General features: G+C 48.1%; 1 protein-coding gene across 1 annotated transcript; it reads right to left on the reverse strand.

Annotated features, from left to right (window-relative positions):
- Positions 1 to 1,897: 1,897 nt before the first annotated feature.
- Positions 1,898 to 12,576, reverse strand: znf296 (zinc finger protein 296; the record flags this gene model as incomplete). The annotated part of the gene is made up of 4 exons (XM_080506093.1): positions 1,898 to 5,010; positions 8,719 to 9,108; positions 11,972 to 12,204; positions 12,524 to 12,576. The coding sequence occupies 4 exons, from the start codon at positions 12,574 to 12,576 to the stop codon at positions 3,194 to 3,196; spliced, it is 2,493 nt and encodes an 830-aa protein (XP_080362219.1). The 3' UTR covers positions 1,898 to 3,193.
- Between the last annotated feature and the right edge of the window lie 232 nt (positions 12,577 to 12,808).

Raw genomic sequence — 12,808 nt, forward strand, 5'->3', positions numbered from 1 at the left:
GGATGCACTTGTACTGTAAGAGTCGCTGCAGTTTCACCTTGTTAGAGTTGAACTCTTCCACACACATGTTGAAAATGGAAGACATCGTCTCGGGAATCTTTTGCTCATTTCTTCAATACAGTGTGTGATGTCAAGACAAATGAAAGCCTCTCCCAACTTCAACCCAGTCAAAGTTCTCCGTGTGGCCCCGGCGTAACTATTACCCCTCAAAGTCCAGATTACAATGGCCCAGGGACGCTCACAGGTCCGGAACCCCGGTCGGACACATTGGCAGACGCGAATCCTCGTGATTGGCCTGTTCAGGCGCTGACACTGACCTGGGTCTGACAGCAGCTTAGAGAGGTGTGGGCTCCAAGGAAGACAAAGGCCACTCTGGGACGTGGAAAAGGTATCCATTGCTGTCGGGGCTGTGCTCGGCTCTGTATCACCTTACCTTACATAATTGGACCCATACGAGCACCAAATGGCGCTTATCTGTGGCGCCCAACAGAAAGAGTGAAGCGGAGTTTACCGGAGGGAGAGGCAGAGGATGCTACCCATCACCTGTACTGTCCTCCCTCTCAGGTTTGTTTGTTTTTTTTCCTGTCTCTGCGGAGAGAAACGGACAAACTGACTCATCTGGATCCGAGGGGCTTCTCTCCTCACTTCCTTCTTGTTCTTCATAACACAATGGTAATTGGTTGGAGTGGGCGTGTGTGCATCTGGTGCAATAACCCCACCACCACCACCCCTTCACATATAACTCCACTCCTCCAATTCATCTACCCAGCCCCCACCCTGTTGAAAGCTCATTAAAAGACCTGCTGTTAATGAGCTAGAGGGATCATAGAACTTCATTTTCATTTGGGGGGTGGGGTTAAGGCCAGAGATGCTGGTGCAGAGGTTTTTTATACCCTTAAAATGGAGTCAGCAATTATCCCAACCCCTTGACACTCCCAACCCACCCTGCTCTGCCTCCTAACATGCCCACAAACAATAACCAAACTGCTGCACCCAACCTCGCCCCACCCGCCAGTTCTGGATCCTGAGAAATCCTGGGTCATCCCTGTCCCATCACAGCTCGCTGCACCCATCACGCAATCTGCAGAGTGACTGACAAGAATGCAAACGTACAATATGGTAGACGCTTGAAGATCTCCCCGCCTCCCCCACCTCCCCCAGTAGAATTACATTACAGCAGTTCGAGACAAAGCCAGAAACATCACAAGGATGTAAACAAGGAGTGAGGGTCCCTTATCCAAACACTCACATTAAAAATTAATAAGTCAGCGCTGACTGTGGTCCTCAGAGGAACGACCCGCACTGACTAAGACAACATCCTGGTGAGAAAAGATACTTAAAAATAGTTCCAGATGCTTTGTTGTGGAGCTCCCGGAATAAGAAACAAAAAATATGCACGGAAAACAGAGCAGGGAGGGAACCAAAAAACAACAACAACCTAACGGTATGAAATATTTTACCTCATTTCTTTATTGAGGCTCTTTGTGACAAAGGGCAGTTACAAAATAATGGTGTCAAGTTTACAAAGACAAACGAAGCGGCGTATAACTTCCCAACCAGAGGAAACGATCAGCAATGGGAGGAAAAGTGAAGCACATATTTGTAACAGGGGCAGGCAGATATTATCATGAATTAAAGAAGGGTTAAAAACTGTAAGAAGGTCAATCTACATACAAAACTTTAATCCCTGAACATGTTATAGCACAGTCATCCACTCAGGATTCACTTTTACAACGACACAGACGGGGAAACCGTTCTCCACCTGAACCCAGTGAAGATCAGAGACAAACAAAGTCATTGCAGTCGTCACGGAGGAGGTGGACCAAAATTACTTGAAGCTTCGTTTCTCCCCCCCCCCCCCCCCCACATGTTTAACTTAAAACCACAACCAGTAAAAGTGATGCTTTGGACAGAAGAGGGTTCAGGTAGACCCGCCAGCTGGGGATTAATTCTCCCGATATGTACATAAATGAGAAACTTGCACACAATCCACTCACTCAAGTGCTCACGTGGCTGCTTCCTATAAAACTCCAGTCAACTAGCTACAAACCGCACATCTCAACCCTGTAGTTCAGCAGTGAAACAGACTTTTTTTTCTTTTTTCAGTTAAACGACATGCAGCATTCATAAATTAGGAAGAACTGAAAAAAAAAACGGGAAACATAAAAAAATAAACGTTTCAATGGCTGCAAAAAAACATGCATGAGCGTCAAGCAGCCCGGCACGTTATAAATGTAAACAATGAGAGATTACTGTCACGAGAGAGGTACAAATACAGAGAGAGATAATATACACCCGTTTCACAAGGTAAAACTGCTGTTTATGCATAGAAACTAAAAATGGAAAACATCAGTAGGTGAGACTTTAAAGTCTCTGTATTCACATTTATACATTTACTAAAAAAAAAAAAAACCCGAACAGAAAACAGAAATCATCCATTCATAACTGTCACAAAGTCAGGAGCACAACCTTGTTCAGCCCCATGAGCCTTGTAAACATTAAGTGACAAGTGTTGTGACAACCCACCTCCTTTAAAAGAAGGACTCTGAGAAACTGCAGACGGGCAGTGTTTGGATTCATCTCGCCCCTGCGCGTCTGTTCAGACATCTTAAGTCTTTAAAAGGTCTTCTCGAGAGAAAACCCAACAACAGCCAGGTAGCACATCACAACTTCTCTCCATCTGCTGGTGTGGAAAATATATTAACTTCGCTCTATTGCTCGACTTATATTTAAATCATCTTGTCTTATAATCTGCTCTCGGTTATGACAGTTGGGATCCGTCACCACCTGTCCGACGGGTCACCAGAGACATAAATCACATGTCTTCTGCATCCTGTGCTGCAGCGTGGAGGACGGCTTCCTGCGTCAGTGTGTGGACTGTGGTGGTTCACTTCCTGTTCAAGAGCTACGATAGTCACCCTGCTCTGAATGTCACGGCCTTGTTTTTCTCTGTGGTCTAAAGGACTGCAGGCAATCAGTGTCAAGCAGCAGCTTTGCATACAATCATGAACTGAGCGAAGACCGCCTGCCGCGGCTCCTTCGTCTCAAACCGGCCTCCAGGTTAAGTTGACTGTCCGTTCAGGGGTGGGAGTGGTTTTCTTTAGTTGAATGAGTGCTTGAAATTCTATACAGTGCTTTTTTTTTTTGTTTTGTTGGTTTGGTTTTTTTTAAACTGAAAGAGTGAAAATGGTCCTCAGGGTGTCGATGTCAAAACTAAACCCACTTCTGCACTGTTATCATGTGGGAGATCCCCGCCTCTGCCCGGACTTCCTGTGCTCTCTGCACACTCTGCTAGGCTTTGTCCATCCTCCACCTCCATGTTTTTGACCACGTCACTCTGCGTCTTGCCACCGGCTTCTGTCCGATCCAAACTGGTCTCGTCCTCCTCCATTTTGACCGCCACCACGTCCCCCTGAGATTTTATAGCAGCTAAAGTGTCCGCGGCGCTGGCCTGCGAGTATGCTCCGACGCTGGCGTGGCTCAGGCCGTGAACCTTCTTCAGATGTTTCTCCAGAGTGGCGTAGACGGTGAAGGGAACGGAGCAAAGCTGACACAGGAAGGAGGCCTTCGACCCGTGAGCCCCGTGAGTCTTCATGTGGCGCGTTAACTTTGAGCTCTGGGCGCAGGCGTAGCTGCAGAGCCCGCAGCGGTACGGCCGCTCGCCCGTGTGGCTGCGACGGTGCACAGTCAGATTGCTGCTGTTTCTAAACTGTTTACCGCAGTACTCACAGGCCTCATCCTTCTTCTTTTTCCCAGTAGAAACAGCCGGCGTGCCACTACTACTATTATTATTATTATTGTTATGATTGTTTCCTCCAGTGTTGGCGCCTCCTGCTACGGCCCTCCATTCATTGTCCCTCTGCCACTCCTGCACAGCCTCGCTGAGTTTGGCGGAGCTCCACTCCTTCTCCCTCTCGATGATCTCTCCCGGCTCGTTCTCCCACTCTCCGACGCCTCGCGGCCGCTCTCCCATCTCCGGACGCTTGGGTGTGCAGTTCCCACTGGCGATGCCGCTCTCGCCGCTCCCTCCCGTCTCTCCACTCTCCAGCGACCCTTCTGAGGGGCTGGCACAGGGCGAGGTGTGCTGGGGCTCCCCGTGCACCTCCGCCTCCTCCTCGCCGCCCTCTCCCCCCTCTTTCTGGCGTTGGTACAGCCTCAGCAGCTCCCTATCTGGCGGTCGAACCTGAGAGGTCAGCAACATCAGGCCTGAAGCGAGGGAGGGGTGTTTGAGGAGGGTCAGGTCCAGATCAGACGAGCCCTGCCCTCTCACATCCGTGCCACTCATTGCCTTTGCAACGATTCCAGCTGGCTGCACCTGAAACCTCCCTCCCCTCCCCCGCAGCTTCCCGGCATCCTCCTCCATCATGGCCGTCTCCACCAATTCGTAGCCATTACTTGCACCGGTTGCTCCTTGGTGATGGCTCCTTATGTGGCGAGCCAGCTGACCACTCTGGGCGAAGGCCTGCCCACACACTCCGCAGTGATAGGGCCGTTCGCAAGCGTGTGTCCGGCGGTGAGTGGAGAGACCTCGTGGCGACTGGAAGCTCTGGTCACACAGCTCACAGTGGAAGTCGGTCTGGTTGGAGGCGGACTGAGGAAAGGGAGAAGCTGCCGGCGGAGATGAAGATGGAGACAGGACCAAGCCTCCAGGGGAGTTGGTCCCTTCGGCGAGCTCCCGGAGACGCACTGAAAAGTTCAGAGGCTGCAAATTGGTGGAGGAGGACGTGGACGAGGGGTGTGCTGGATGGGAGCGAACGACGCGTTGAGCAGGGGGTTGAAAGGCGGAGGCAAGAGCCTGGCTCAGGTGACGTGGGTCCAGAACAGCTGCAGCTGGTTTGTTCCCTTTAAGACCTCGTCTTACACCCCCTCCTCCTGCGTTTGTGTCGTCCTCCTCATCCTCTTGGTAGATGCTGAAGGAATGCGTGTGCTGAGCGTGCTGTAGGAGCGCCCATGCGGACGGAAACACATGTTCACACTGCTGGCAGGTGAAGTACGAGGGCTCCTCTCCCACTGGAAACAAAGAGGGACAAGATGAGATTAGCACCTTAATATAGAAACGGCAAATAAAAAAAACATTTTCACTTGATTGAGCACTCCATATTGTATACTTTATTGTGTTTGCGTCTGGGGCTACATCAACCAGCTTGTACAATTCTTTTGTGGATTTCCTTTGAACTTATGGTCACAGATCTTAAAATCTCCCAGAACTGGTGAATGCTGTGCCAATGTTGAGCAGGCATTGGGTGCTATACATGTAAACTTCAGTGGAAGTTTGACCCAAATCTTGCATAAAGATTGTGCAACTTGCATCCGAGTTGCCAGATGTTGTAACTCAGTGACATGGGTCTTTTAGTGTTTGGGTGATATTGATATCAGCGGCTCCATTGCTCAGAACCATTAACCATCAATAGAAGGCTGGTTTTGACTTATTATTGCTCTACTTTTGTACAGTTGGATAAAGTAGAGCGATAGAATTGTTCTTTCAATGTAACCTGTGGAAAACAATACCGTGAAGGGCTGAATAATTAAAACATTGAGTTCAAAAGTAAAAACATCTGAAGGAAACTAATGGGTTGAGCAACGACCTGCACATTGAAGCTTTCAGACAACTTATCATTACCGATCAGTTCAGCGCCATACAAGTTCAACGTATACCCATTAATGAAACCAGTTATCGCAAGCCAACAGTGTCGCCACACTGCAACGGCTTTGGATGACGAAGGAATGACAGGGAGAGAAGAGAAATATAAAGAATGAGGAAAGTTGGACTGAAAGTAGAACAGACGTGGCAGAACCTGGGAGCTGGAAGGCCGACACAGGAGCAAAACATGTCGCGAAGTACAACTGGAGATATTTTTATGTGTGGATAGCTTTGTCTCCTAACCGAGAGGCTCTCTCCAATTAAGCTGCAAATTGCTAATTAGCAGAACGTAGAAAACGAACACTTTATGTAAATTAGGCACTGACTCAGGCTGCTTGACAAATGAGGTCTTTCTGCATACATCAAAATTGGAAAGAAGATCCCCAAATTGAGGGGAAAACAGCTTCTTTTTTTTCTACTTTTTTCTCTTTTGGAGAGGTTCAAAGCCGACTCTGGTATAAGCCTCTTTCATGTTTCCTCAAGTCAAATCCTTCTGTATTTTACTGGAGGGGGGAGGAGTGTGGAGATGAAAAAGAGAGCAACTGTTTCTTTCTCTTTCTCCCCTCTCCCACCCTCCCTCTGTCTGGAGACGTGAGCAGCGATGGTGTTCATGTCCTTTAACCTAGCCTGAGGAGAAACCCAGGAGAAGTTGAGATGCTTCTTTTAAAAATAGGGTGAAGAGTGAGAGCAAGGGAGGGGAAAAAAAAAAAAAGAGAGCGAGATAGGTAGGTCAGGGCTCGGGAGATAAAAAGAAAATGAGATAAAAAGATTATAATGTAGTACGGGGGGCCAAGAGACACCACGAAAATATGTCACCCCTTTGGATTGCACTTGAGACCCATCCTCCAACCCTGGTTCCCCTCACCCCTTCGTCCCCCCCCCCCCCCTCAAAACCCTCCAAATCTTTCCCTGAGGGGGGGGCTTTTGTCTCGGGGTCCTGGAGTGAAACACAATACCCAGCCGGTTTGTCTTTCCTTCACTCTCTCTCCTCTCGCTCCTTGCTTCTTTTTTTTTTTTTTTGTAAGGATTCCCATTTGGCCCGGGGTAGCACTTGAATATTAAGCAGAAGCAATAACTACTAATTAAAAATGCAGATTGGCTGGGAGCACTAACGAGCAGCAGGCAGAATCTCTTTTCCCTTGAGAGGCAGAGGGAGGAGAAAAGAGAGGAAAGGGGGGGGGGGGGGCGAGAAATTGAAAGAGGGCAAAGCGAAAGTGTGTTGAAGATGGGGGGAAAGAAATGGGGGGGTTGAGTGTTGTAGATGAGTGGGGGGGGGTGAAAAAACAAACAAGGAGAATAAATAAAAAGGAATGAGACAGATGCACGCGGCTCTTCAGTAATCCATCCCACTCTACCCCCTTTTTCTCCTCCACCCTCGCAGCTTTGCGTTTGAATGCAGCAAAATAGACGGTGAGGACCTGTCTGTTGTGGGACAACTGCTCTTTCACATTCAGTCATCTCAGACGCTCAGTTTCTCGCTCACAAAAGCGGCCTGATTAAAACAGGACATCCTCCCGCTCGCAAAGCTGCAGGCTGTCAAATATAAAATCTACACTTTGCTGACATGTCATCCGAGAGCTCAAACTTTAAGTTACAAGATGGAGAAACAAAAAGCCAAAGAATAAAAAAAGATGACTAAAAGCTCACTCTCAGTTGCAACCTACATTCTTGAATGAAAATTTAATCCAAACTTATCTACTTTTGCATTATTTACAAGCTGTCATGCCCCCCCCCCCTCTCTCTCTCTCTGCCTGGTGCACGTGTCGGGTTTGTTGTATAATCCTGCGGGCACCAAATTACTAAACTGCTGCGCTTTCTGACGTTAAGTGAACGACAGTGTGAGGGATGAAAAACAGAAACAGAAAAACAAGAGAAGGTTGTGGACAAACGGAAACGGTGTGTGTGCACATGTCCCCCGAGTGTTACACAAAGGAAGGAACTACTAATGAGTGTGCACACGACAGAGTTTCGAAACGTGGGGGGGGGGGGGGTCGTACCTATGAAAAGTCTTTGGCAAGAAGTCTGACCCCTTTGCAATCATTAACAGCACTTTTCAACCCCCACTGCTGAGATGCTGTGTGACCTTCAAATCAATCTGACCTTTCCTGAGAAAAAAACCCCAAAAAAACAACACATTTTTCTCAGATGGACACGAGTTTCTTCAGAAGGATTGTGACGACACTTCGTGAATTTCTGATGGTCTTTAGATGGTTTTGACCATCACCCTGTCCAGAGTCTCCATTTTCTCCATTGTCTTAAAAAAACAAAAAACAAAACAAGCAGCAGGAGAGGCATCAAGCAAGAAAGCCCTTTAGGAAAATGAGTGCAGGGAGGGATGGGTTTGTACATAGAAAATGAGAGGAAGTAGAAGGAGGAGAGGGTGAATAAGACGAAGAGCACGCAGGAGGAGGAAGGAGATTCCCAGGAGCTCAGGTGGCTCGGCCTGGGGCAGAACAGTGGGAGACGGCAGAGGAGCCGCACATGATGCAATGTCCTCCATTACTGTGTCATGACAGCCAGGCGAAGCGGCACGATATCGGCCTCACACCAACTCCTCTCTGACCACGTCACACCACGGTCCGGGGGGACACAACCCTCAGTCCGCTCCGTGCGGCAAACGCCGCGACAGACCCGAGCCGCGCTCCGGTCTTGAGATTTGAGGGGAACGTTGTTTCAGTGTCTGTTGTCCAGGATGCGGTGGGTGACAGGACTGGAGAAACATGTTTACCTGGCCACTCTCCCTCAGAGACTGACAGCCAGGGGATGGGAAGGAGCTCTGGAGCGCAGGTGCTCAGTGAAGAGCCCCCCGGGGACCCACAGTGCCCTCCGAATGTTCCTGACGCCTCTCCTTTCCACGCAATTAGTCCGTGCGTCACTAACTCACGCAGGTCTGCTAATGGCAACGGCTAGTTAATGAGCTGGACTCGAGAGGAAGGAGTGCAGAAACAAGAGGAGGGCGGTTGATGACAAAAAAAAAAAAAGCAAAAAAGCAAAAAAGCAAAAAAAAAAAAAAAAAACTCACTAATTAGCAACATGCCTTCCTCTTCATCTTCTTCTGTCTTTTCCCCAGCACTCACCTTGTTTCCGCATCTCTGCTTTCACCTTCACGCCGGGCTCCTCCCCCCAGACTCCGTCGACGGCGGCCCCCCTGCGCAGCTCGATGAATCCCGGCCCCAGGAGCTCCGCGCTGGCGACCTGCTGCCGCGCTCGGCTGGCAGGTGAGGGGGGCGCGGCGTTGGCATCCGCGGCTCGGTTTCGAGCGCCGCAGCCGCCCTGCTTGTGCTGGATGAACGCCAGGATCTGGGCCAGCGGGAAGGCCTGGCTGCACTGGCCACACGTTAGGAGGTCACGACCGTCATCGGTAGGTCGGACCTGCGACCGAGGAGGAGGAGGAGGAGGAGGAGGAGGAGGGGGGGCAGGAGGAGGAAGAGGGCCTCCTGATGAGCCGGTGCCCTCCGTCCCGTCATCTGAGTTAGGCGAGAGAAGCTTCAATTAACAGCAAGGAAAACCTTTTTTATGAAGTTGCAGTGAAACAGTCCACAGCACAGACAAATACGCCGTCGCATGCTACCAAATATATAGGTGGGGTTTTAGTCTATATAACTAGCAAATGGATTTCGCTCATATAGCGCTTTATAGCGGTGTGAGCAGCACCAAAGCGCTTCACAGAGCTCATCACATTCACACACCATTGGAGGCTGCAGCCATGCAAGCCACTGTCACTCCAATGGGAGCAGTTATCATATCATATTACATTTAATATGAGTCAATGTCGTCAAACTGCACATCTAACAACAATTAAGACGTTATTCATTCGCTCTGTGGGAAGATGTGTGGACTTTGTATGAACATTTATCACTTACAATATGATAACATTTCAATACTTCCAATTTAAAAATTGTACAAGTAAACACATTAATTTGTCAAATTTCCCCATGGGAAAGAAATTGCTTGTTGTACTTCAAGATATCAAGCCTAAATGACATTGTAAGACAGATTAATGTCTCCTACAGCAAGTGTGATCAGATGATTTAACTGGGGGGAGAAAAAAAAAAACGTCTCCAACAAAATCTAATTAGACAAAATCATGAAGCAAATAAATAAATACTTTCCAAAACCTTTTTCAAGGTGGATATTACATTTTTCTATGACAAAAAAGTGACTCATCAATTTCTGCTTTCTGGCTGTAGCTTTCCAGTTTAAACGACACAGACGTTTTCCTACCTGCTATATTTTAGGTACACAATGGGATGTTGACTAAATGACTTTTACAAACATGGACAAATCTATAGCTGAAGGCACTGAAACTGAAAAGTTGTCCTCAAGGAAACCTACCCTTACATTTCCTGCGAGTAAATGTAGATCAAAAAGCTCGAACATTAATTCAAATAATGGTCGTATCGAGAAGTACTGGAATATCAAAATAGATCAATTGTACTTGAGAAAGAAAAATATATCTGTTGAAAGACCTCTATGAAAAACTAGTCACAAGCTTAGACAAGCTCTGGACCAGGCTTTCAGACCTCAATAGAAGAAGGAGCAGGCGTGGAGATTGAAAGTGCTACTTTCAGTTGTGAAGTCAAGAGCAACGCGGCCAATCTGCTCAGCCAACGCTGACCACTTCCTTTAACTAACCCCAAACCGATCAGCTCGCTCTGCCTGAGGCTGCAGGGTGCAAGACAGCGGCCCAACTGTCCATCTCAGCACGAACTCCAGCCTACACATGTGACTCAGACTGTCTAATGGGTGAATTATATATATAGAGAGAGATTTATTTTTTTTTTTTTAAAGGTGTCATATGGAGGCTGAGGCTTTCACCTGTCACTCAAAACAAAATGCTTCCTTACCAGCCACAGGCTGTGGGAGTTTCTCAACAGGAAGTGGATTGCAATAAAAAAAAAAAGAAAAACAGTGACTGAAGGTGTTTGAGATAAGAGCAGCCCTGAGTCTTTTTTTTTTTTTGGTTCACAAGCACGTGCAAAGACAGCTCATCTGATTAAAAGATGAGAACTGGACCAGTCTCCTGTGGCGGTGCTCTTTGAAATGCACAGTTTGAGGAGAGCCGTTGAGGCAGTGAACACAGTTTGAAAAGCCGGACCTCTGCAGAGTTTGTGTAACCTCTGGGTATTTCCTCAGATAGGCCAGGTAGAGGAGGAGGAGGAGGAGGAGGAGGAGGAGGAGGGGGCCGGAGTGTGTTGCTCAATGCGGTCACGGGCACACCTTGATGCCTTGGCCTGGATCCACCTGCCCAGGCTGGGGCCGGTGAGCATATAGGACAGGTACAGACAGTACAGTCTGAAGTCGGATCTCGCCAGTTGTTACTCAAAAATGTCACCTTTCCTGTTTCAGGGCTGCGCTGTTTGTGCAGACTTGCAAGGCGCGGTTTTATGCACACGCGCACACACACACACACACACACACACACACACACACACACACACACACACACACACACACACACACACACACACACACACACACACACACACACACACAGGGTTGAGTCAGGGCCTGTGGTCAAAACAGACATGCACCACTGGTCTCCAGTAGAGAACTGTAAAAAAAAAACAAATGCTGTTTGAGTTTCTGTCCGTTTTTTGGTTTTTTTCAAGACCCCACTTGTTTTCTCTGTGATCTGCTTTTATAGAAACATCAAACTGAAGGGGTGGGGGGAAAATGGTAAAATCAAGACTAATTTAATTCCACTTGTGTTATGTAGGCTACTGTACAAAACCCACTGAACATTGAAAAACACTGACATGACATGAACCAGGACTGTCATCGGCTGAAACATCCGACGCGTCCATGAGGCGGAGAACTTGGAAAAGTGTCCCGGACAAAGCGAGAAACCTGATCATGGAAATATTAATCATCGTGTTCGGACCTGTAGCCTCTGAAACCAGCGTGCCAATAAACCGGTCCTTCCTCTGTGCAAACCGCTGCGCGCGCGCACACACACACACACGCACACACGCACACACGCACACACGCACACACAGACGACCATAACGAGCCCTTATTTCAATATTTGCCCGTAAAGTCTGCACACAACATTAAAGATCTATTTGGATTTACTGAATTCAAAGTAAACACAAAATAAATTTGCAATGAACCTTTTGGAAAGTGTGTGCGCGTCAAAAAAATTAATTAATAACACGTTTATTTTATATCCTGTGATTGTGCCAGCGCGCATCCAAGAAACCACGCGCGTAAAGTGGTTATAAAATTAACAAGCGATTTGAATCGCTTCATTTTAATCTAAAAAAAAAAAAAAAAAACCCATGTGATTCCTTTTGGCCCACATCGACATCTCCCCTCTCCGGTTCTTACCTTGAATTGCGCTCAGGTGCTGCGGTCTGCTTCCAAGTTTGCGCCTGGACATCGCGCCGAGCGTTTGGCACCTTTTCTGAGTCCCAACCAGCGAAGAAGTCCCGGCAGAGAGGAGAACGATCACACACACACACACACACACACACACACACCTCCACAAAAAAAAAAAAAGTCCAGGAGTTCTTCCTTTATACGGGTGTGAGCCGAGTGGATCCCGGGCGGCGGGAGACGTGCTGGTTTCACCGGGAGGCTGGACTCCGTGTGCGCGGCTGCGAAGGCTTTGGCGTTCAAGTTCACGCTTCTCCCCCCCCCCCGCGCAGCGAGCGGAGGGCAAAAGGGGGCATGGGCGACTGCAGGCACCGCCCGCCCCGCTGCTCCTCAGACCCTGACCCCGCCCCCCTCCCGGGAAGGTAACGCCACTTTTTTTTTTTTTTTTCAGTGCCACTTCTACCTCCTCGCAGAGAGTTTAGTCGCGCCTGATTGAAGGTTTTGACCACCGGGAGAGGAAGCCCTGCAGCATGGGTTCCTCTTCAGGAAGCGACCTGCTTTCACCCTGCTTCGTCTCCACAGGTGCCTCCAAAGCTGAACCGGAACAAAACATTCATTTCTCCTTTTTTTTTTTTTTAGTTTCTGTTGTTGTTGAACAGCTGTGCACTCCTACGGTCTTTAAAATAAAAGAAACGCGTTTAAAATAATAAATAAATAAAGCTTCAAAAGTTAAGTCAGTTAAAAGAAGCAGCAGTGAAGAAGCGCCACCAACTGATGACAACAGCACAATGCAGCTAATAAAACTGTCAATTTCACATTTATTATTTTATACTTTAACATCATGTACAT

Source organism: Blennius ocellaris, assembly GCF_963422515.1.
Source record: "Blennius ocellaris genome assembly, chromosome: 2".
Lineage (NCBI taxonomy): Eukaryota > Metazoa > Chordata > Actinopteri > Blenniiformes > Blenniidae > Blennius > Blennius ocellaris.